At 38.3% G+C, this 24,058-nt stretch overlaps 1 protein-coding gene across 2 annotated transcripts in view; it reads left to right on the top strand.

Annotated features, from left to right (window-relative positions):
- The window catches only part of THSD4 (thrombospondin type 1 domain containing 4), a 327,756-nt gene that overhangs the window by 118,344 nt on the left and 185,354 nt on the right, over nucleotides 1-24,058 (top strand). For both annotated transcript variants that reach the window (XM_069798090.1, XM_069798091.1), the window contains exon 7: nucleotides 15,877-16,013. In XM_069798090.1, coding sequence (XP_069654191.1) covers nucleotides 15,877-16,013 — 137 coding nt within the window. The remainder of the gene's footprint in view (nucleotides 1-15,876; nucleotides 16,014-24,058) is intronic.

A 24,058-nucleotide genomic window follows, 5' to 3' on the forward strand; every position in this document is an offset into this window, starting at 1 on the left:
TATGCTCTGTATTGCTCCCTTGTGATGATAACGATTATGTTGTCACTCAAGAGAAGGATTTTCTAGTTTTGAAGACTGTACTTAGCAACCAGGTGATCACCCTGATATTTTCATTATCAGAGATTCATGGTTTGACCTCCAGCATCCTATTAAGACATTTATACTGAGATGGCTCAAGAGGCGAATCTAAGGTTGATAGAAAGTAAGGTGTTTCAGAGTATGTAAGATGCTTTGAAGTAGTTGCAGTGTAGTTCATTATTTAAGAGTCCTTTTCTTATAAACTAGGAAAATTATGAACAGCAACCTTTAAATCAATAGCCTGAAACCCAAATATATGTTTGATGTTATCTAGGCATTTGATGCAGCAGTTACTGTATGGATTGTTTTTGGCATAATGGTGATAGTATTTCTGGAAAGATTTTTAGGTGTTAGTACTTATATTGCTCCTACTCTGTTAGACTCACAGCTGTACACTGATCGAGCTGAAGATGTTTTCCACATACAATTTTGGTGACAGAAAACTATGTAATTTAATTATGCTTTCTGTAGTCCAGAGCTAGAAGTAGGATTTGGGAGACACTGAAATTTCACAATTTACTGCCTTCCAGAGACAAAAACTGTCCTATCAGAAATAATTTTACAATTAAGTGCTAATAATCCTTGGTGCAATTCTCTGGGACGGAGTCCAGCCAGGTGCAAGAAAATCTTCCTTCTTTCTTGTTTTGAACTCCAAACATATGTGTATCTAGGACTGCACTTGAATATTTACATTTCTTTGGGGAGAAGCCACAGTGTGAGGTTTATTCACACAGAAACTGCTGTGAACTGTTTGTATCGATGGTAACAATTTCCTTGATGGTAAACAACAGCATCTAGAAGTTTACTGTATGACAGCAAAAGTATTTTGAAAGAAAGCTACTGGTGTATCTATTATAACTAGGCACTATGGAAGAAGGAAGAAGTCAATCAATAAACATAGGAAGGCTTGAGTGCTCTGTGAGATCCTAGGTTAGGAAATTGAACCCTTTAAAAGAGCAAAGGGACTTCATTCCATTTGTCCCAGTGCCAATCTCAAGTGGTGGAGATTCTGCAGTCTCCATAAGTAAATAGGGCTTAATTATTCCTTCCAATGGAAATTTTTCTGTGACATGTAATATAAATCTTCCATGTTAAAACTTTGGCCCATTACCTCCTGTCCAGTTCACAGTGCACATAGGAACACTTTTATTCCCATCTGTACTTTATTTCTACTTAAAGACTCTGTCCCCTCCGTTTTTCAAAACAGCACCATGATTTGAATCTTGCCTCTTTGGTTGTGTTTTCTAGAGTGCTGGTCACTCACTCTCTCCTCTGGATGGTCTTCACCTGTGTCCAGAAGTGGTTGCAGTGCTCCAGCGGAATGTTAGGGTTACTGATGTGATTTGCAGACTACCTTCTGTTTTATACCGGCTCATACAATACTTGCTTATTTTTTTTAAGTTCACCCCTTTGACGTCTCATGTTAAATGAGATCCACTGTCACTGCTCCAGATTCCTTATGTAATTACTGCTTCCCCACTAGTTGCTCTGCCTGTGTTTGTGCAGGTGGTTATTCTGTCATAAATGTAGGGTATTGCACCAATCCCTATTACATTTCATCCTGCCTTTTCAAACCCTTCCCCAAACTGTCAACATCTTTTTTGAACTCTAATCCTTCCCTCCAATATTCTTGCTGCCTTTCCCAGGTTGGTGTTACCTGTGAATATCATCTCTCTATCCCATCATCTACTTCATGCATGAAAACATAAGCTGGAACTGTACTTAAGAAAGATCTTGCAGATTCTCACTCCATAGATATCAAAACCCAGCCAGTGAACTACTGAGTACATTTTTGAACCAATTTTGCACGTCCCTTATAGCAATTTCTTCTAGATGGCATTTTCCTTGGTCAAAGAAGTGTTAAACACCTTAGAAAAGCCAAGCTAAATTGCAGCCACCACTTCTCGCACGTAGAGCCTGTTTGTAGAAGGAAATTAAATGGGTTTGACAAGATTTTTATCTTGACAAATCCATACTGGTTGCTACTGCTGTCCTGATTATTTTATGTGTGTTTATGAACAGTGGGTTTGAATTCTTGCGGAATTTTTCCAGGAAATGAAACTGAGTTGACTTGTTCAGCATTTCTCAGCTCCTCCTTGTTCTGCATTTCACAGCTCAGAAACTGTTTGTCCCTTTCTAGTTTTCTGTCATCTGACACACCCTCCATAATTCTCAAAGATAACAACCATTCTGAGATTGCTTCAGTAATTTCTGCAAGTGCCCAGACTTGAGCCTGACTGTTCTAGGCACTCCAGGTTTATCTGCAGGCAACATGGCCTGTTGTGTGGCCACTTGAAGGTCTGATGGCAAAACCTACATTGTCAGCTCTTTTCATCTGTCTCGAGAAAGCACTCTCAGGGAGAATACGGGGCACGACAGGAGAAAGTTGCCGCATTGTTTAGAACATCTAGTTCGATTTATTGCATGTAATGATAATCTAGCAAAATTTGTAGGCAGAAGGGCACATCAAATTGGAAAGCACTCTGTCTGGTATGCTACTTCCCTGCAGTGGTGACTGCAGCCCTCCGTAGGAAGAAGCCTTACAGCCCTGCTCTGGGCACCCTCGTGCTGTGCTGGGAGGCATGGGATTTAGGGTAATGCCACGAAGAGTGCCAGAGAGACAGATCCTAGTTTCGTGGGGCAAAATTCCTCATGTGAAAATAGCCTTTTATCAGACACTCTAATTTTCCCCTTAGCCGAGGGAGATACAGGAGGTGAGGAAGGAACCTAATCTTTCTTATTTTGAAGCCCAATTGCTAAGAGCATAGAGGCTAGTGGTGCTAGGGTCAGGGCTAGTGGAGACCAGCTCCCAGCATCACGGAGCAATAACTGGCTTCCCCATGCCTTCCAGTTAGATTTTCCCAGATCTAAGCTCACTGAGTTGGCACCTTTCAGTATTCTGCAGTGGTCTTAACATCTAGCAATCAAAGCATGAAAACTTTGAAAACCTAAATAAAAAAGAAAAATTAGAAACAAAGTTGCTAAGAAATCTTGAGTCTCAGCGATGATCATTGTAGTCTTTTATGTAAGAATAGTCTTAAAAATAAATGTAATGTGAAACTAAATTTCCAAACACTGAATGTTTAGGACTTTATCCGCTACCAGAGGGAAAGCAGCTTTCAAGTTAAGTGACTGAGCTCCAGGTCACTGGCATCCTAGGGAAAACATTGTTCTAACGAACATTCTTTTTTTTTAATTAATGTTTATGAGAATGTAGGAAATAAATACCTTTGATGACTACGTAAATAAAAGCACAGAATGTTTTAAGTAATCCTTAAGTATTTATTTGCCTATTAAAGGACTGTGGCAGGAGGCCATAGAAATACACTTAGAGATTTTAGACCCAATAATAGCTATATTAATATTTAAATAAGTACAAGTCTCTTCTAGTATTTCAGAAACACTCATCACTGCATAATAATTTTTTTACTTAAGTCAATCCTTAAGTATGTAAGGCTCTGTGAGACCATGTTGTTGTGTATTTCCTAAGGGACAGTGACTGTCAGTATAGGGCTGACTTAGCTGCTGCTTGTTTCTGATTTTCTTTCTGCAATGGCTCCTTGGGTGGTAATTTCTTGGTGTTGTTCCAGAGCAAAGAATCCTGAGTCACAAACCCTTAAAAAAAGGGATATAGTCTCCTCTCTTGCTTTGCCCATTGATACATACACATGCTAAGGATCTTGTGTATAAAGAGTATAAAAGCAGATGCTTTCTTTCAGTTACAAAGCCTTCATATGTGGCACAAGTTACAGCTTCTCTGCTTAGCTGTGAAGATGGGAATCTCAGACCTTTCCGTGACAAGACTCTTGTGTGCTTGTGTCAGGTGTGACCGCTTCCCCAGCAGCCTGGGTTGCAGTATGTTTAATTATTTATGGAGCTGCTTATTCTAGTGTACAGGAGTGGGAAAATAGTTCAGCTGAATATAAGTAAAAATTAGTTCATTATACATACTTATATTTGCATTAATTTACACACAGGTGACTGGTATAATATTAATACATTTATTGACAAGAACAGTATGTTTGGTTCAGGACTATGTGGTATCTCTGGCTCCCCAGCAATGTAACTGGGCATCACAGAGAAGCAAAGTAACATCAGTGCTTTTTTGTAGACTCTGAAACTATCAGGCTGATTTACTGGGTCTTCCTCACCCCACCTCCTACCCCCTCCCCAATTGTAAACCTCTCTGTGTTTTTCCCTTTATTTATTCTGTAATTTCATCAGCACACACAGATGCATGCCATTAAAGAATCCATGCCATCCTTTCTCAGTAATGACTGTCTCATCTTGTCTGTGTGCTGGAGCTTTTCACAAAAGCTTATTTTATGAACAGTTTGCTTCTGAAGAAAATAATATTGCTTAATAAAACAAATGTGTAATAGTTATGAATTAAAAAAGGTGGCTTATTCTCAGATTGTGTAAATCAACTGTAACTTCCTTTAGTTTATGCAACCACAGGTAGTGGATTTTAAGTCTGTATTCATCAAAGCTACCGTGTTCATGTCAGCACTGAAAACTATAAATGATGAGGTTATCAGAGAGATATGAAATTATGTGCAGTCTGTTAATCAGTCCAGGAACTGGATATGTGGAAAAAAGATGTGTTTCAGAGTCACTGCCTCATCTGGAGAAAGCAGAGGTAAGGAGGCAGGGAACAGTAAGGATTATTATGGGTTGATCCAAAATTATTTGTCTGGGAAATTTTTGCAAATTCAGTCTTTTAAAAGAAATTCAAAAAATTGTGGATTGAGATGACTGAAAACGTTATTATTGTCTCTGAGTTGTGTAATGAAAGTAAAATGAAAGTTGATTCCTCTATACAAAAATTTAAAAAATACATTGTGTTACCATTTCTTGTAAGTAATGATTTAACAGTTTTTATGGTTGAAGATAAAATGTTAGGTTTCTCCCTCCCCCCACTAAATAACTCAGAGAAGCATAATTTCAGAAAGCATTTTGACTTTAATGCAAGCTGTACTTTTCAGAGCAAGTTCTGTTTAAGAAAGAAAATAAAGATTTTTTGCCAGTCATGCAACAAAACTAGTCGGTGGGAGCTGGCTCATTTTGTACAGGAGCTTGATAGCAAGAAACAGCAGCACTGCGTTCCCTCCTTCCCCTGTTGTCACATTTGGCTGCTTGGTAATTTTTTATCTTCATATCAAAGAAAGGTTAGGATGCACTCTTCATATTTAAAAGTGTGCCATTAGTTTACATGAAAACTCCACCGGTACACAAATATGAGGCAAGACTTTCTGTGGATTCTTGTTAGGAGTTTTATCAAATACCAGAGATCTGGATATTATACTCATGGTCTTTTCATGAAAAGCATTACTTTGGGAATTTTTCATGTTCAAATATAGAGTTCATGTTTTAATAGGAGAGAGACTTCTAAGATGTTTATGTAAGCATAAATATACTCCCTTAAGAGATGACTGAAAGCTTTTGGCTGGAATGTTGCTGGGGGCTTCACAAGCCCGAACTTGAATCTCCTTTCTTCCCATCTACCTTTGGCATTTATTATTCTGAAGTGTGACATGAAGTCCTTCTTCAGTAGAACTGATTTAAATAAAAATGGCCAAACACTGTGGGAAGTCTGAAGGCAGGATTTGGAGGTATATTTACTAATGTTGCCAAAGTATTGATTTTATACAAGAATTTTACATTATTTGACTTTGCAAATTTTGGGGGGCTACTAGTGTGCTGATGGAGATAGAATCATATTTCAAAATACAGATCTGGATGCAAGCTGAGATTTCAGAGGCCAGTAAGATTCTAACAGAGTCAAATAGAAATACTCAGTTCTTTCAAATTTTAAAGACAGACAGAAAGCAGTATTAAGCTCCTTTCAGAACATCCCAAGCTAATAGCAGTTGGGACTGATAGCTCTCAGCCTCCCTCAGGAAGTGGTCAGCATTTCATGGGATGGAGCACTTTATGGTATTTTCCAGATGAGAAATTGCACTGCATTTAATTTAGCAGGTTTTCCTCTCTGATTAGTGCTAGAATTAAAAAAAAAAAAAAAAAAAAAAAAAAAATCTGGCTGGAAAATGAGATTGTTTAGATTAGTTGTAATTTTTTTTCCCCTCTGTAGTTTGGGCTTTAATAATATTTTCCCTAAATATTTTGATTTTATTTTTAATAAATTCTTTATCATACCCCTGCAAGAGAAGACATCTTCCGTGAAGTCCTAATGGTCTATCTTCTACAGTTTCTAGGAGATGTCAAACCATACAATTGCTAAATGGTTGATTTAATCAGATTTACATGAATTGGCGAGTTACACCAGCAAAAGAGTAAAACGGTGAGGAGAAAACTTCCCTACCTGTTACAAGCACCTGTGCTTGACATTTTGGACAGTTCTTCACCCATCATCCTATGAGGGTTTTACTGATACAGTTTTAGTTGTTGATGGATATAAAGGAAAGCAAAAATTGTTGAGTTTAAGCAACTGCTGTTTCTTCTACTTATTTAGCAACATTTTCATATTTTTGATTTTACATACTTGGAGCTGTTATTCAAAGCTTCACCAGAAGTGCCATCCAGGTGAAGCTGCCATCTCCTGGCTGTTCTGAGGGCCAGAGAGTGCAAGTCTGTGTGGCTGCTGTGCTCTGTAGGCAAAGTGTAAGAGGTGGCTTGTAAATACAGATCAATGCCTTTTAAAAAAAACTTCCCCCCCCACTGTCGGAGAACTTTAATCTGTGTTGCATAGGGCAGTGGAGACATCCAGTGGCCAATGTCTTCAGTGACTGACAAATGGTAGTGTCTGGATTCTGACTGCCTAACAAATGAAAGGCTGATGTGTCTTGGCTTTGGCTGGGACAGAGTTAATTTTCTTTCTGATAGCTGGTATAGTGTTAGGGTTTGGATTTAGTATGAAAAGAATGTTGATAACACACTGATGTTTTCAGTTGTTGCTCAGTAGGGTTTAGACTAAACTAGGGTTTAGTCAAGGATTTTTCAGGGCACAAGAAGTTGGGAGGGGACACAGCCAGGACAGCTGACCCAAACTGGCCAAAGGGGTATTCCATACCGTGTGATGTCATGCCCAGTATATAAACTGGGGGGAGTTGGCCGGGGCGGGGGGGCGTGGGGGTGGGGCAGATCACTGCTCGGGAGCTAACTGGGCACCGGTGGGTGAGTGGTGAGCGATTGCATTGTGCATCACTTGTTTTGCATATTCCAATTCTTTTATTATTATTATTGTCATTTTATCATTATTATCATTATAATTTTCTTCCTCTCTGTTCTGTCAAACTGTTCTTATCTCAACCCACGAGTTTTACTCTTCTTTTGATTCTCTCCCCCATCCCACAGGGTCCGGGGGAGTAAGCGAGCCGTGGTGCTTAGTTGCCAGCTGGGTTTAAAGCATGACAGGCAGCTCTTTGGATTTCTCATTCTTGCAGAAGTAATTCAAAATGGCAGACATGACTGAGCTCATTGTGGACATTTCAGAAGCTTTTATTAAACATAATAACTTCCCAAATACCTACATTCTTCTGCTTTTACAGCAGGACCCAGGTAGAACATTCATAGTACACCAAGACAAATTTTTAGGCAGTCAAAACAAAAAGAGATTTCATAAAAGCACATCAAACTTATACCTTTTCCTGATTTCCAGATGTCCAGCTGGTCAAGAGATACTTGAATATGTGTGGTTTTATGAATGACTTGCTACTAGTTGGTTTCTTTTAATTTCATTGGGAAATAATAACCAACTTTCCAGCTATTTTTAATGGATGACAGTAACTCTTCAAGGTAACATTAATAGTTTTATAATGACAAAGGGATTTGGGAGAAATGGAGAAACCAGGAAAAGTAGAGTAAATGACAATGTTTGCAAGTTTCTTATTGCCATAAACACTAAATATGAGGACAAGATTATGGAACATCAGGGCCTTTGAGAAATATTTCTGTTCACTGAAGAAAAATCTTCACTGGGTCTACTCAGTAGTAGTTCCCCGTGACTATTTAACATAGGACTTACTGGATCTAGCAGTAGAACAAACTGTGGTATGTTCAGGTAAAGATGAGGAGTTTGTTTGAATGGTATCTTCCTTTTTGGCTTCATATTTATTAAAATGTACTTACAGTTTTGTTATAAAGGCTTGATTTTATTTTTTTTTTTTTACTTAATATCTGGACCTCTGTGTAGAAAATATTTTAAATATCATATTAAGTTGTTGAGAGAAGGTAAAGTTGTAAACATCTTTATTACTTGAGAAAATGAAAAGTGGAAGTAAAAAAAAAAAAGGAAATGTTGTTCCTCCACCACTGGAATGAAGAATGGAAAATGATTTTTTTGGGGGGGGAGGGGGAGAGAAATCCAAGCCAGAGTAATAAAAATTTATAAGAAGTTAACAAAACTGCAAGGGACAAAGTAAAAAATAAACACAGCTCTTTCTGGTTATTGTCAAGAGATGTTCCCAAGCCTAATAAGGACAAAGTATCAAAAGAGACTCAAATAAAACAGATCACACCACATTAGTATTTCTGTTGGAAAGACCAAATGTAGTTATATGATAATTATTTCCTGGAAAATGTTTGCATATTGTTATTTAGAAATCTGGCAACAGGTAACTGCTGTAAAAAACATTATTACTTTTGGCCATTTTGAAAACTTGTTAACTGTCCGTCAGTGGAAAACCAACCTGATTCAGTATCAGTTTTCTGTTATGGAACCTGATAGCCTCTACTGCTAAATTGCAAAGCTTGTACTAATGATCCAGTACTGATAACTAAGCCAACAAAGTCTATTATCCTAAACAGTGAAACCTTAAATAAAGTAGTTCTGCTTTTCTGAAAGCTTTGTAGGGAATGTGGTATTTTTTGCTTCCTACACATTTTCCTTCCTTCTATAGGAAACCGCATAAACAAAGTTGCCTGCATTTAGTACTACACCAGCAATTGCCATCCACGCTGAGCTCCAGAGGTGATCACTGGTGGATGCTTTTTAGTATGGAATTGCCACATTTAGGTCTGTGTCTGGCATGGTGTATCACTCTCAGTCTTCAATCTAGCTGTCAGCTTACAGCCGCAGTAGTAGGCAAAAGGACTCCTGTTAGTAGGGTATTGGACCTGTCTTTGTTTTCCTGTACATCATGCGTCTTGAAGCACTTCCTACGTGAAAATAAAACCTTTAAACAGAAACTTTGGTTTCACAAAACTCTAAGTTCTGCCTTAGTGAATACAGTACTTATTAAATGACATCTCCTGAATGGAAGAGACCACTGCTTTATTTAGATGACATTAGCCTGTAGACTTACAATAGCTTTACCAACAAGTATAGTGGTTACAGAAGCCTGAGACTTGCCAGACTCCTTACTGTACCGTTCTTCCTTCTCTGCCCTGTGGGCTTCTGTGGGATCACCAAGAATGTCAGTAACCTGCAAGTCTATCCTGAAATCCCACAGCATTGGTAAGCTTTAACTAAAGTTAAAGATGTTACATGGATAGACATGAGCACATCTCTTAAAAGTTTTTCCAGTGTCTGCTACGCTCCATTAGACTTCCTGTAAAGCAGATTCATAGCTTTTATTGTGAGTAAATACTGAATTACAGCCCATGGCAAGCTAGGCCCTGAAAATAACTGAGCTATGTGGAGACAACGTGTTCCTGGAACAATTGGTTCTGACACATCGTGGATGAGTGTATCTTGGCTTGTTATGGAGAAGCACTGAAGTTGACTTTACAAGGCAGTGTGCACACAGAATGAAGCCTAATTTAAATTCGCTTAATCCCATAATGTAGTATTATCATGAATGTGGTATTTGCTTGCCAAGAGTGTGCATGCCACTTTTCTATGGGCACCCTCAAGGCATGTTTCTCAAATTGCAGAACTTGTTACTAACTATTTTTAGATGTTTAGGCAAACTTACAAAAACTGACAAATGGTAAAAGCATTCTGTGATGTTCTGTGGAGAACTGGGACTGCTACATAGATAACAACAGGGAGTCTGGATCTCACATTAAATTAAGATTTGGACCGAGGAACCATATCAAGGAGAGTTTGTACATTCCAGTCCCTACCTCATGGTACGGGGAACCCGAAATCTCTTTGTTGTATCATTTATTCTGGTTGCACCTACAGCTAGCATTGCCTGTGGTAGGAGATTTAATGTGCATGCAGTAAGACACAGTACATGCTCCAAGCAGCTTGCAATTTCAGGAGCTAAAACAGAAAGGTGGAACTTACTACATTTTGTAAGGGCAGTAAGCGTAAGGTTGTGTGCAGTGTCATTAGTTTACTGATCAGTTGCATTTTGATTTGATTTGTGCATTATTTCCTGTTTTTTTTTTGTTCTGTGGCTATTTTTAATTTCCCTTTGAACAGCTGAATATATTATTTAGCAAATGAATTGCAGTTGGAATGCTTTCTTGTAACGTTTTTTCCTAAGAATATCATTAGATTGAAATTCCTTGCATTGGCAAGCTGCCTGTTGAGCTCTCTCTGTATCTCTCTCTCCAAGCTCACTGCTGACTAGCTCTACCACCGGCTTGGCCTGCTTAGCCACCGTGTCTGTTTTCCTCTCCGCCGCGTTTCCTTGGACTAGAGGTCGGTGAAGATGGCGGAATCCGTCAGAAGAGGAAGCTGAAGGAAGGGAATAGCTGACATGAGGTCCAAAAGCACCCCCTGCACGTGCTCTGGTGTGGAGCCGCTCGCTTCAGGGTGGGGAATTCCTTTTAGGCCTTCTGCAGAGGGAAGGCAAAAGATCAGAAGAAAGGAGGAAGGCCTGAGTGGAGGGCGGGAGACAGGGTTCTGCAGGGGGGGAGGTTTTGGTGCTGTGTAGGATGGAACATGTGCAGGCGTACAGTGACCCCAGCTGCCTCAGCCTCTCCCTCCTGTTCCTAAGGGTTGTGTCAGCCTTGACCAGCACGGAGGGAAGGCGAGGTTAATTTGGGAGAGCTTTGCTGCAAGCCATGCTCTTCGAGGGCTCCCGCTGTGTGCCCCTGAGCGTGGCGTAGGGATCAACGTGCTCAATTGGGCTGCAGAGCTCCCTTTCAGTAAAGTTTTAACATTTGGTATTCTTTCTCAATGAAATACGAACATATCTAGTCAAAAGCTTCTGCAAGTAGGAGTGGTTCCAAAATGGCGACTTTCTGCCTTTTTAAACGTGCACAGGTTTTAGATTTGGGCTGGGTATTTTTTGAGGACACTACTTTCTTCTGCTTTCCTTTAATGAAAGCAGCGAGGGCTGAGATGGATGCAGGATGAGAGTAAAATCAGGCAGAGTTCTTGCACAGAGGGGCTAATCCACCCCTTGTGCCAGGCAGTAAATGAGGGCAGAAGGCAGAAATGGGGTCCTGGGGCGCTCCCTGACTGCCCCCGCCCCTGAGCAGGCCCGGAGGCGCAGGCGCGCTGGCTCCCTCAGGGCCGTGCAGGCCGAACTTTCTCGAAGGGGGGCGGTGTGGAGAGGGGTTGTGCTCCCCAAATGTGGCTGGAGCCGGGGCGAGCCCGAGAGAAAAAACAAGGGAGTTCAGTTGCAGGGAGCATTCGTTTATTGTCCCGTTTGTTTTAACGTCGCGGTCAGGGGGGTTTTGCCACCAGGAGTTGCTGTATTTTGGCTCGTGCTCAAGCGATCACGTTCGGTGCTCTCCTCGTCCCCTGAGGTGCCGCGGTGCTGCCGGGGCCTGCCTGCAGTGCCGGGCCTGTCAGGCCTGTGGTGCCTCTTCATCAGGGCGACAACGCCTTACGCCGGCAGCATGTTGTGGGCTCGTACAAACCTGTGTTTTCGTAATGGTGGGATTAAAAGGAGTTTAGGATTGTTACTTGGGCATCAGCCTGTGAACCCTGGGGGAGGACAGTTTTTCCCATGCTTGCTTGTGCTTCCCAGCAGGCGTGCTGCTGCTCTGTCCTGCCTTTCAGTCAGGTAGGTGAAGAGACCTCAGCCTAAAATGCTGCTGAAGACCGAGTTTGAACTCCAGCCATTTATTGTATTGTAGTAACATCTGAATCCCTCTTTTTTCCCTTTAAAAAAATGTGTGGATGGGTTGCACAGTTGAATTTTTCGTCTCAAACCAGTACTGCACTAAAATTTGCATTTAAAACAGGCTGTTTAGGGGAAATGACATGTGTTGATATTTAATTGTGATTTAAGTTTAATCAGTTAAGTCACTCTCAGGAGAATAAAAGCAACTATAAATTCATGTATGGGTTGCCCCTGTTCCTCCACTCTTGCATTCATTTTGACTATGGCTTGCTGTGTGAACTTGATAAATAGCACTTCAGAAAATCACATTTTTTCTTTTTCCAGGTTTACACATATTTGTCCGTACACGTGCAATGCAAAATACGTTCTGTGTGTGAATTTTAGTGCATCAGGGAATAGGATTAACTGGAAAGCAGGTTGTTTTTTTGTACTTAATGGTGTTGCTGGTGGTAGTGATAGACTTCAGGTTTTTGTCTGTCTGGAAGGGTAATGATTTCTAAATCAGTGCCCATCTGCAGGGCTTTTTGTAGAACGTGCAAAAGGATTAATTTATGGTAGAAAGTTTTCACTGCAATATCTGCTCTGTGATGCAGAACAGGTGCAGTTTGTAATTAAACACGAGATCTCAGTACCCTTACTGGTGAAGTGGGAGGTGGCAGAACTGTGCTGTGGTCCTGTTCTCGCCTGCTTGGGTCTTGTTCCTTGTAAGGAAAGGTGGAAGCTAAGTTTCAACAGAGGACTTGAGAAAAACTCCCAAGTCCTAGAGTTTAGACAAGCCCAGGATATCCCTGAATTACTTAAGACTAGTTTGGCGAGGACGTTATAAGAAATGTACTGATTTTTTTTATTTAGATACTTTTTCAGTCTGTAAAATAAAAACCAAATATTACATGTTACCAGGATTATTTACTAAAGGCACCTCCTTCAGTTCAATCCATAATGAATATGTCTGGCAGAACCTGTGTGGTACCATTAAATTTCACCCAAGTTCACTAATAAGGTAAGGTAAGGTGAGAATTTCCACAAAGATTTGGTTGTGCTAAGGTGGGCATGAGCATGAAAAGCAAATACTTTAGGAGGGCATGTAAAACAGTGCCCGTATAGTGAACTGTCTTAAGAGCCCATTTTTGAGTGGTAGTGTGTCTTGCTGCCAGCTAGTTTGGAAGGTCTTAACCTAGAAGCCTTACTCCATTCCCTGAGGTCAGATAGATCCTTTTGTAAAGTCTGGGATCAGATGACATAGTACTAAAATATGATGCCTGTGTGGAATCAATCACTTTACAGCTCATTGTTTAATGATATTTTACGTCCAGTTGCCAAACCAATAGTGTAGCTTGACCTATAGCTTAAACTATAAAAACTCAAGAGTTGTGGCAAAATACTGGGCAAGGGAGGGTGTTAAGATACATATGAGGTTAATAGGCAATGGAGTACTTTTTACTAGTGTGGTATCTTGTTTTACAAGGGAGCTCTAAAATATGTTTGTTCTGCTGTAATTAATGCATAGTAAATACACAATGCTTACATAAAATCATAATGGGAAATGCCTCTCATTCAATAGGGACAATTCAGTTAGCAGATTTTGCTCTTAGACAAAATTTTTTTTCAGATCTTTGACATCTGGGAATATTGTCTTTAGGTAGTAGTAATTTGTATATGACTAACCAAGGCAGTGCTTTATAGTTGCTCATCAAGAGAATCTGAATATAAATCAAAGTCATATTTTGCAGAGCAAGTAAGCTCAGTCTGCTTGTGGTTGTTAATATGCTTCATTAGCAATGCAGTAGGCTTTCCTGTCCAATCATAAATAAAGGAAGAAATAGGTCCAGGAAAAAATACCATGCTTCAGCAGTTAATTCCTTCATCTTTCTGAGTAGCACAAAACTTTTCTTGGGATCTAGAAGGCAAATTGAGAATTTCAAGAATAAATATTTTAAAGGATCAAAACCAAATGAGAGATACTAGGAGGAGGAAGAGTACGGGAATGTAAGGCTTCAGGATTTGAGCTAAAGGGAATCAACACAGAAGATAAGGATATTTCAGAAAACCTAAATGGCTAGTTTGACTTGATTTTAGGGAACGGGAAGATAAGAAAATGTACACTGCAGAGGTGCTGCTTGATAGCTAGTGTTACAGGTTATAAAAATAGGACACTTTCAGACGCAGAAAAGGACAAGTTGATTTCAATTGTAATGAATCACTGAAGCTGGATTATATTTATTTGAGAATTCTGAAAATAGTTATGTGCGAAGTGACTAAGCTGCTAAGAATAATGCTCAGTTTATCATTAAAACTAACTGTTACACTTGGAGATCAAACTGCAGGAAATACCTCACTTTTTTTTTTTTTTAAATAACTAAGTGAAGTCCTTGGAATGATAAGCTAGTGAATCTATCTTTAAAAAGTAGCCAATGGAAAAATTACCTGGTTAAGCATGGCATGCATAGCTGCTGCAAAAAGGGAACTAGGTAAACAGATCTTTGACCTAACTTTAGTAGAGTTTTTTGAGGATTTTATCAAAAGATTGCCAGATGCAATAGATGATGTATATGAGTGGCAATTAAGTAGCTGTGTGAGGGGAAATCTAAGATCCAAATTTCAGAATTGGTCTGCACTAACTCTGTGTCTGCACTAACTCTGTGTCTGCACAGGGGGTAAATTAAGTTGAGCTAAAAGTTTGTTACTTTTACACAAAACAGATGTTAAATATATATATTTGAAATAATTGAACGTATTTGTTTTGGCTATTTGTTATGTTTTAGCTGAAGATTAAAAAATAGACTTAAGTCAAGTAGAAAATCCTGGGGATACCATGTTTTAGCAGCTAAGTAAGGTGTAGAGCATCTCCTTAGACTAAATAGTGAGTTTCAGTAACATTGTAGGGTATGAGCTGAAGCTTGGTGAAGTCAGGGGAATTTTAGTTTTTTATTATGGCAGCAAGGAAAGTATTGTCGAAAGAAAAAGGAATTCTGTTTGTACCTCACCACCACTGTGTAGCAGTGCTACTCTTGGTTAGAAAGAAGCAGAAAATATTATTTCATTTGGCAAATAGGGGTAATGAACTGTGTGCAACTTCACCATGACAGATGATTTGAAATAGAAAGGCTACACAAATGTGTTAACAAACTTGATAGCCTGAGATATGGTGTTGGGCTGTACCTGTTTAATAACAGATTTTCACAGGAGAAGATAACTGTGTCTTCTGTGTTCCTCTTGCCCAGAGTTGAATGGACTGATTTCCTTCTGGTTCTTACATGTCAACAGAGATCACGAGGTTCTGAATAATGATGTGTTTTATATATTTTTAAAAATAAAAGAGTTGTTCTTTTCTTAATTTTCTCTTGAACTAAGGAATAGTCACTAAAGTGCAACTTGTAAAAATGAAGAGGAAAAAATAAGGGATTTTTAAAAAATTTGCATCTAGCTTGTTTTATGTGTTTCTTAATGCTAAATGTTAGCATGCTTATTTGATGTGGACTGACTGGTGACTATATGAGTCCAATTTGATACATGTCTCTGATTACAGTGTAATTTTGCTGACACTTAGGAGTTATGAAATGTAATAACATTATTATGCTTTAAGAAGACTAAATTTGGCAAAATTTTCATAAAACTAAAAATACCCTTGGTCATTTAGGAAAATAGGTGTCATTAAAAACTGAGATACTGTTTGAATTTTCAGAAGGTATGTTGGAATGCTTACCTTGGAGTTGGTTTCTTAATTGCCATTCATTTGATGTAGTCATTCACATTGCATTCATTTTGCCTATTTGTTTCTTCCTCTGAAACCTTAGTGTTAGTTTAATGGAATTTTCCTTTTTAAAACTACTGCGGTGGTCTTTATAATGGGGACTTCTGTCTCTTTCCACAGTGAAGGGAAGTCAGAAGTGTGAGCTGAATTGCCGTGCGATAGGCTACCGATTCTATGTGAGACAAGCTGAAAAGGTGATAGATGGGACACCCTGTGACCAAAACGGAACTTCGATCTGTGTGGCAGGGCAGTGCAAGGTAAGGCTACTATCTTTAGCAAGTCTGCCTGTAGACCATCTATGCCATATTTAATTTCTGTAAGAGGTTGATACGACTGTACCTGTGAAATGGTATCTTGAACCTCTGTCCCTCTTTTTCTTTTTTTTTTAAAGTAGATGTGAAAAATGTTAACTTTTATTATTACAGGTTTTATTTCTTAACTAATGTTTCTATCTACTGAGAACAAACTATGGAATGCTGAAAGGCTGGATTCAGAAGGTGTTCTGGCCACAATTGAGGTGACTTCCAGTGAGCTTTCTCCACATATTTAGCTTTCTACAGAAGAGGTTCTATGAAAGAATCAGAACAAAAAGATTGGAAGCTTAAATAAGAGAGAAATAGAATAACTTTCTTTGATTAAACTTCAGAGCAGAGATATTTTTTTCAGTCTGGAACATAATGGTTTATTCAGTTATGTGTTTATTTTGATGTTTTTTTAGCTGGTATTAGTGTAACTTTTCTGATTGGTCCATGTTTGCCATTTTTAAGAATCAGGTCTTACTGGATGTCCATTTACTCAGCAGTGATGTTTTTTTAGAAAATACTTGAGTGAATGGTTATTTCTCATGGGTTCAGAAGGAGCTACTGTGTTGACTTTTTGCAGTCTGCTATGTAGATTGCCTTTGTAATGAATAAATACACTGCTTTCTGTGAGAAGGTAGGAATTTTAAATAAAATGTTACAGTTTTTAGAAAAAAAAAATCTGTACTCTTTCAAGTAAGGTTAGTGAAAAATAAATTCCTAGCAAGGAGCATTTGACGCCTGGCTGATGTTCCCCATATATGTTGGGAAAAGAAGCAGAAGTAGGTCAGATGTGACTCATGAACTCAAATGGTGAAAGGTCAAGTTCAATTTAAATAGTTGGTTTGCCAGAGGAAGTCACGTATGAATACAACCTTTTCCTCTGCATGTCCAGCTTCCTCTTAACTTGTGCACATCTGGACAATGCCATGTATGTTTCTGTTCTGTATTTCTGAGTGCAAGCAAAGCCATAACTTTGAATTTCCTTTGTAGATGATAGATCTGTGTGAAATTGATTATTCTTTAAAGCTTTCCTTGATCTCAAACCAATTCAGAAAGGGCCAGAAATTTGTTTTAATTGCAGTTCTGATCTATGACTCAGAAAACTGAAAAATAGATTTAGTATACCAGCTGTTATATTTTCCCAGTACTGTGCAACTACAGAAGTGTATACTGATACATTTGTATTGGAGGTCTGGGATAGAAAGGCAGTGTTCAGCAGCCTAGTAGGAAAGTGACCTGAATTCTGAAAATCGGCCATTGCCTGTGGACAATGCCACTTCCCAAAGCTGCATATAAACAAACAACAGGTTGTGAATCCTTACTGTGAATATGTGACTTGGAATTTGTAGAATTGTAGAATTCAGATTGTAAGGTACCTCGGAAGGTCATGTACTTCAAACAGGGCCCACTGTATCAGATAGCTCTGATGGCCTTTTCCAGGTGAGTTTTGAACCTGTTCCAGTGTTTGAGCAACACTGCAGTGGAATCTTTTTCCTTGTATTCAATTGAAATTCCCTGTATTGCAGCTTGTGCCCTTGGTCTCTCAGCCTGGCACTGCACATCTCTGAGAATCTGACTCCCATCTGCTCTGTTACCCTTCCATTAGATGTAGACAGCAGTAAGATCTTCCCATAGCCTTCTCATAAGGCTAGGAATTCCTAGGCTGTAGTGTTTTTTTGGTTTTGTTGTTTTTTTAACTTTCTTTTTCGCTTTGGTGTTGAAAATAGACCTAAAAATCAAAATCTCGATGTTTATTTAAACTGTTCTTCAGCAATGCTTAATGCTCAGTGATGTAGTCTATCATTCTTAAAGAGTTAAATAGAACCAGTTCCGTACTGGTGCTCAGTGCCTTATAGGCAATAAATTGCCATGAGAAAGCCAAGATAAAGCAGGTGAAGGCACTTCTTATTCTGTGCACTTTGTAGGGGTTCTCACTACAGCAAGGTAGAATGAGAGCATGAGGTGGGAGAAGTTGAGGGAGTTGACATCATATGCAGTAGTATTAACTGTACTTGTGCAGAAGGCTGAGCATCAGAGGCTTTGGGAGACAAATCTAAAATATTAAAAGGTTTGTATTTTCCTTCTGAAGAGGAACTTAATTCAGACATTTTCCAGCTTCTTGTGATTAGTTCTTTTGATCTATAACAGTTTACTCCTTATTCATTACTCGCAACCTCAGTAAAATTGTAAGGTGGATGTCAGCTGAAAGAGACTTGACCTGTTCAGCCAGGTAATAGTTATGTTGAAATTTTGTGTGTGTGTAAAACACACTCTATTTTTCTTTGTTTCAAAGTTTTGAGTTAGTATTTGAAGGAGTATTCTGAGATACATATATCAAACTAAAGGAAAATACAGTATTACAGCTTCACGGTGCTTCGAAGCACTGTCATTATTGACTCAGTTCTTTTTTCAGTGATTTCCATGGTTCAAGATTAGAAAGTCAGTGCTACATCTTTGGTGAAACTTTGCCTCTAAATAGTCAGTAGCATATTTGCATTTGAGGGAAGTTGATGATGTTATGTCAGATGAGATAGGCTTCATTCTTCTTAAAAGTATTTCATATTTCAGGATAGATTCGTCTGTATTAAAATAACTTATCTTGTTCCTTTTTTATCTGTTCCATATGTAGAATCTCAAGTTCCCTATGATTTACAGATGAATAAATGAGATACACAAATGAATATTCAGTTGTATATATTGCGTGCGTCCTTGGACTCCAAGACTTTGTATCCCACTTGTGTAGGCAGGAAAACTAGTAAAAAGAAATGAAATAATTTTACTTAACACTGATATTATACACTGTAGAGGGAACATGGATGTAGCTGAAGGATGTAATGATTAGAGAATCAAATAATTTAAGTTTTGTACTGTCAGATGCTTAAGATAGTATTTTTTTGAAAAGTTGTCAGCGTTTACAGTTAACTGAAAATGTTTCTCGAGTAAAGAAGCTTATTCAAATCTTTGTACTAGGTAGCTCTTCCTTAACTGCACATTATTTTTATTTTTTTGACAGTCAGATAATTTCAATTAACCATCTAAGGAATTTATGGTCTGTTATCACCCTCTGTTGGACATTTTGCTGCATTACCAGTACAATAATATCCTTGTGTTAAAAAAACATGATCTGGTTTCTTCCCAGGACCATTGTTTCTGGTTAGTATTTTCAGTTTACATTATTCTTAGAAACAAAAGATGGAAAATGTTACTATAATAAAAATTACTTAAAAACAGAATAAAGAATACGATGGAGACAGGTTTACCTTCATTTGAAATAAAAATTAAACATGTATGAAGGTGTTTCTCACTCATCATTTTTTAGCTATTTAAAACATTATGTAAGGCAACCACAAGTAACATTAGTTAGAAGTTCTTAATATGTAAATTGCAGTCACACCTGTTAACACTAAAAATATGTTAAAGAGAAGTTTTGTCTTAACGTCAAAACCAGAATGTTTAATACATTAATTGTCTCCTTTTTGCGTTGTTAACCAATGTTAGGTAGAATAGTCTTTTAAAACGGAAGTATTGTTTAATCTCATCAGCAAAGATAAAATATAGCATAAGAGAAGATTTTAAAAACAGTAATATGTACAAAAATCCTTCTTAAAGCCTGGTTGTTGTGGCCATTACAATATCATGCAGGAAGGTTAGAACCGCTGTATATTTCCAAGTATCTCTGAACAGCATCTCATTACCATTTTCTTAGTCTCTTTTTTCACTGTTTACGGTTCTTTTGTTCAACTGGCCTCCAGAGTTGGAAGTAAAAACTTCATAACTTGTCCAGCACAAGAGATGATAGGTAAAAGCTCATTCTTCAAAGTCCTTTAATAAAAAGTTAATATGTTCTTATGATGAAATAGCCTAATTTGTTTGTTGTTTTTTTTCACTTTTCTATTTGTCTGTGACGTTGCAATAACTGGCACATACCATAATGCAAGTACTACAAAAAAATTTTACTCATCATGGGAATGATTATGTACTTCTGGTGTAGAATAGATGCTGAATTCTAATGAAATGAAACCCTTATTAAAGCAACTAAATAATTGTAAAATAAAACTAGGCAAAATAGGCAGAACCGGGTGATATTCTACCTATGCAGAAGAAAGAAGTATAGCAATGATCGTGGTAATCAGTGTTATTATTTCTGTGTAAAATTGTTTTTCTGCACATTTGAACAGTGTTCTTTCTGATGAATTTTGGAAAGTGAACAAGCTTTTTCATTGACAGTCCTATTGAGTTCTACTTCTGTTTTTTCAAAATTTTTATTTAGTGCCACAGCTGGTTATTGCTAATATATATGCTTTGAATATGTTTCAGTATTATTGAGTATCTGTGTCCTGGTTTTAGCTGGGATACAGTTAATTGTCTTCCTAGTAGCTGGTACAGTGCTATGTTTTTGAGTTAGGTATGAGAAGAATGTTGATAACACTGATGTTTTCAGTTGTTGCTAGGTAGTGTTTATACTAAGTCAAGGATTTTTCAGCTTCTGATACCCAGCCAGCAAGAAAGCTGGAGGGACACAAGAAGTTGGAAGGGGACACAGCCAGGGCAGCTGACCCAAAGTGGCCAAAGGGATATTCCATACTGTGTGACATCATGCCCAGTATCTAAACTGTGGGGAGTGGGGGTGAGGGGATGGCCGCTCGGGGATTAACTGGGTGTCGATCGGCGAGTGGTGAGCAATTGCACTGTTCATAATTTGTATATTCCGATCCTTTTATTATTACTACTGTAATTTTATTAGTGTTATCATTATCATTATTAGTTTCTTCTTTTCTGTTCTGTTAAACTGTTCTTATCTCAACCCACGAGTTTTACTTCTTTTCCTGATTTTGTCCCCCATCCCACTGGGTGGGGGGAAAGTGAGTGAGCGGCTGCGTGGTGCTTAGTTGCTGACTGGGGTTAAACAACAACAATCTGTCGTTTGTTTTAATACATTTGCTACACCTCTCCTAATTAAATTTTCACAGTGCTGTTAAGTTAAAGAACGCCTACCAATGGGGCTTCTTCTTGCTATTCAACTTGCTATTTATCCAGAAGTGTGTTTTTTCCTTGTTTTGAGATATTTTCTGCTTGTTTTAAATCAGTGTATACTTTTTTTCTCTTCTGGAGCCAGTGGGATGATCCTACTTAGTAACTTTTAAGTTTAGAAGAAAAATGTGAGTAGAATATTGAGGAGGTTTTAATAAATAAAGCAAAGTATGAGGAAAGAATGGTCTTAATTTTGGCCTTGACCATAATTTACTAAATGTACCTATAGGGAGCTATGTTGCATGCGTTTTTTGCACTCATCTAGGATACTTCTGCTGGAAGAAGTCTTTCCCAGTACTTGGGCAGGTATGAGCACTGACTGCTAGTTTTGGAGACAGAAAAAAAGGTTATTTGTGATCTGCGAAGCAAATCGGTTTTGCAGAGATGTTAGTTACCACACAGTGGCGCACTTTACAAAAATATTATTTAGCATTTCACATAAAACTCCATTTGTGGGGGAGCTGTGGATATCTTTTAAAGGTACCTGAAACAACTGTTTTCTCTCTCCTGACTTTTATATTACATTTTCTCTTGCATTGTAGTTTATTTTCACCTTCCAGTTACCTTCTGAAATTAACTGAAAATGTCTGAGCAGTTTTAAAACACATGAGTAACTTCAGTAGCAAAATGACTGGCAATAGAGATTTTACTTGCCTTAAAAAAAAAAAAAAAAAAATTGCATCAGATGTTGAAATCCTTGCAAACTTAATAGGGAAGTAACTTAAGTCAGCTATAGGAAGCATAGCCAAGCATGCTACTTTTCCATCAGAAAAACATGATTAGGCAAGGAGCTCTGCATTTGGAACTCTTACACTGCACTAGTGTCCAGGTAAGAGAACTATAGGTGGCATTATTGTTTTAAGTTAGGGAACTCTTAATGGCTGTAGGATCAGAGTACCAGATCGGAATGATAAGAACTGTGTACTTTCTGTAAGTTAGGGGTATTCTCATAACTCATCTGTTGGAATATAGAGTAGTGCTATGATTCTTCTTGTAAGGGTAAAGAATCTGTTTTGTGCAGGAATCTCAACTTGGGTAACATTGATTGCTTACACTTGTCTGGGGTGGATTTGGGTTTTTTGTGTGTGTGAATGCCTTCTTGAAGTTGGAGCCAGACTTCTGTCCTTTCTCTGTCCTCTTCTATTTAGTTTGTATGTTCTTCTGAGCAAGTATTCTGTACAATGCTAGCTTCTGTGAAGCTTTTCTCCTTGTTCCTTAGTCAATACAGTGTTCATTTTTTATCAATAATAATGTGAGGAAGAACCTAATACCTGGATTAATATAGCAGAAGCAATGGCATGTGCTTATCTATATCTGTCCATCCAAATTACAGAAAATGTTTGTTGTTGCTTGTTCATCTTGCTTGGTTTCTCAGAAGAGGGGGGTGTGTTCTTCACTGCACAGGAACTTTGTAGAGCTCTCTGCCTTGAGATACGAAGACTTTGAAAGCAGCCTGAGAAACTACCAAATCAAACATTGGTCTGTGCCTCAGTGGCATGCTCTGGCCAACAGTACTTTATTAGCCTAACTAGCACAAAGGTGTGTGAAGATTAGTGTCAAGCATTGTTTGTATTTGAGGAGGACCAATGTAATGAACTGTTTCTAGTTATTTGACCTTATCCCTAAAAGTGGGCCTTGAAATAGTGAATTACTTATGTTGTTTTTTACCATGGGAGCCGCCATGTTAAGAAGGTGCATGCTGCAGAGAATTGTCACCAGGGCTTTGCCCAGGATATGATCACACACAGGATATGCTCTGTGGAAGTGGAGAACAAGGTTGTGGAGCCTAATGGCATTCAGATGCTGAAATGCATTTCAGAATCAAATGAAAATAAAACCTCTAGTTTGTTAATATTCAAGGCTTGCTTTTTTCTTGTTTTTTTATTTGGTTTCTATCAGTAGTAGGTGAGGACACCATGCTCTGAGCTCAAGACCTTTTCAAGGAGTAGGTAGGATGCATTCAAAGAGGCAAAAATCAGCATTTTGCTAGATCTTTATTTAGTTTTGCTCATACTGTGTATGGAGCCTCTGTTGGAGGCATTTTCTTCCAAGGAAAAATGGTTGATCTGTAAAATACACCGTAAAAGTGAAAACCTACAGTTAAAATAGAATGTGCTCTCCTTCTGTCTGCCTTTTCATATATACCGTTATAATTCTTGGCTGTTGGAAGTAGGATTCTTCATTGTTTCTCTTCACAATGACTTGCTAATGCCAAGCATTGCATTGGGAAACACCTGCCTGGCATTAATAAGGTGTTAAGGGAAGAAACAGGTTCCTAGGAGCTAAAAAATAACTCCTTTTGCAGCTTCTTCCCTTTGTTTGCATAGTTTTCTGTTAAGTGTTTTACAGAGAGTAAGTGAGCCTCTGTAAGGTTTCTTGACCTCACTCTCTAAAAAGTCTTTCTGCCTTCCTCCATTTATAAAGCAACACTGAAATTTTTTTTGCCATATGATCTTTGGCCATGACCTAATTTAAGTTGCTTCTGGTAGCTGATACACAGCAGGTGCAATCACTGCATGTAAAAGATACTGGAAGGACAACTTTACTACCTTTGAACTGAGCTAAAACTGATGTAAAATCTGATGATAGGAAATTGTGAATAGCAAAGCATTCAAGTCAGTTAAGTTCAAACAAAATGAGTAAGCACTAGATCTGTATATTTGTTCTTCCCTTGTCTATCAGCCTCTTGTCCTGAGAATGACCTCACAATCCAAAGGATGGAGCTCCTCACTCTTCCATGAAGCTGCTATCTGAATCTACAGTTCTGCACTCTTTAGTCTCATTATAAATAACACAGTAATACAGATGTTATCAGGGTCAGATGTTACTTACAATGGCATTTAACTATTTATCCAGCCCATATAATACAGCATTTATACTAGTGCTGTGTTTTGGGTTTTTTTTCCCCCAGTTTTAAGCCAGTTATGTGGGGAAACTGTTCTTGATTCAGTTCAAGTTAATGCAGTATA

Source organism: Haliaeetus albicilla, chromosome 12 (genome assembly GCF_947461875.1).
Source record: "Haliaeetus albicilla chromosome 12, bHalAlb1.1, whole genome shotgun sequence".
Taxonomy (NCBI): domain Eukaryota; kingdom Metazoa; phylum Chordata; class Aves; order Accipitriformes; family Accipitridae; genus Haliaeetus; species Haliaeetus albicilla.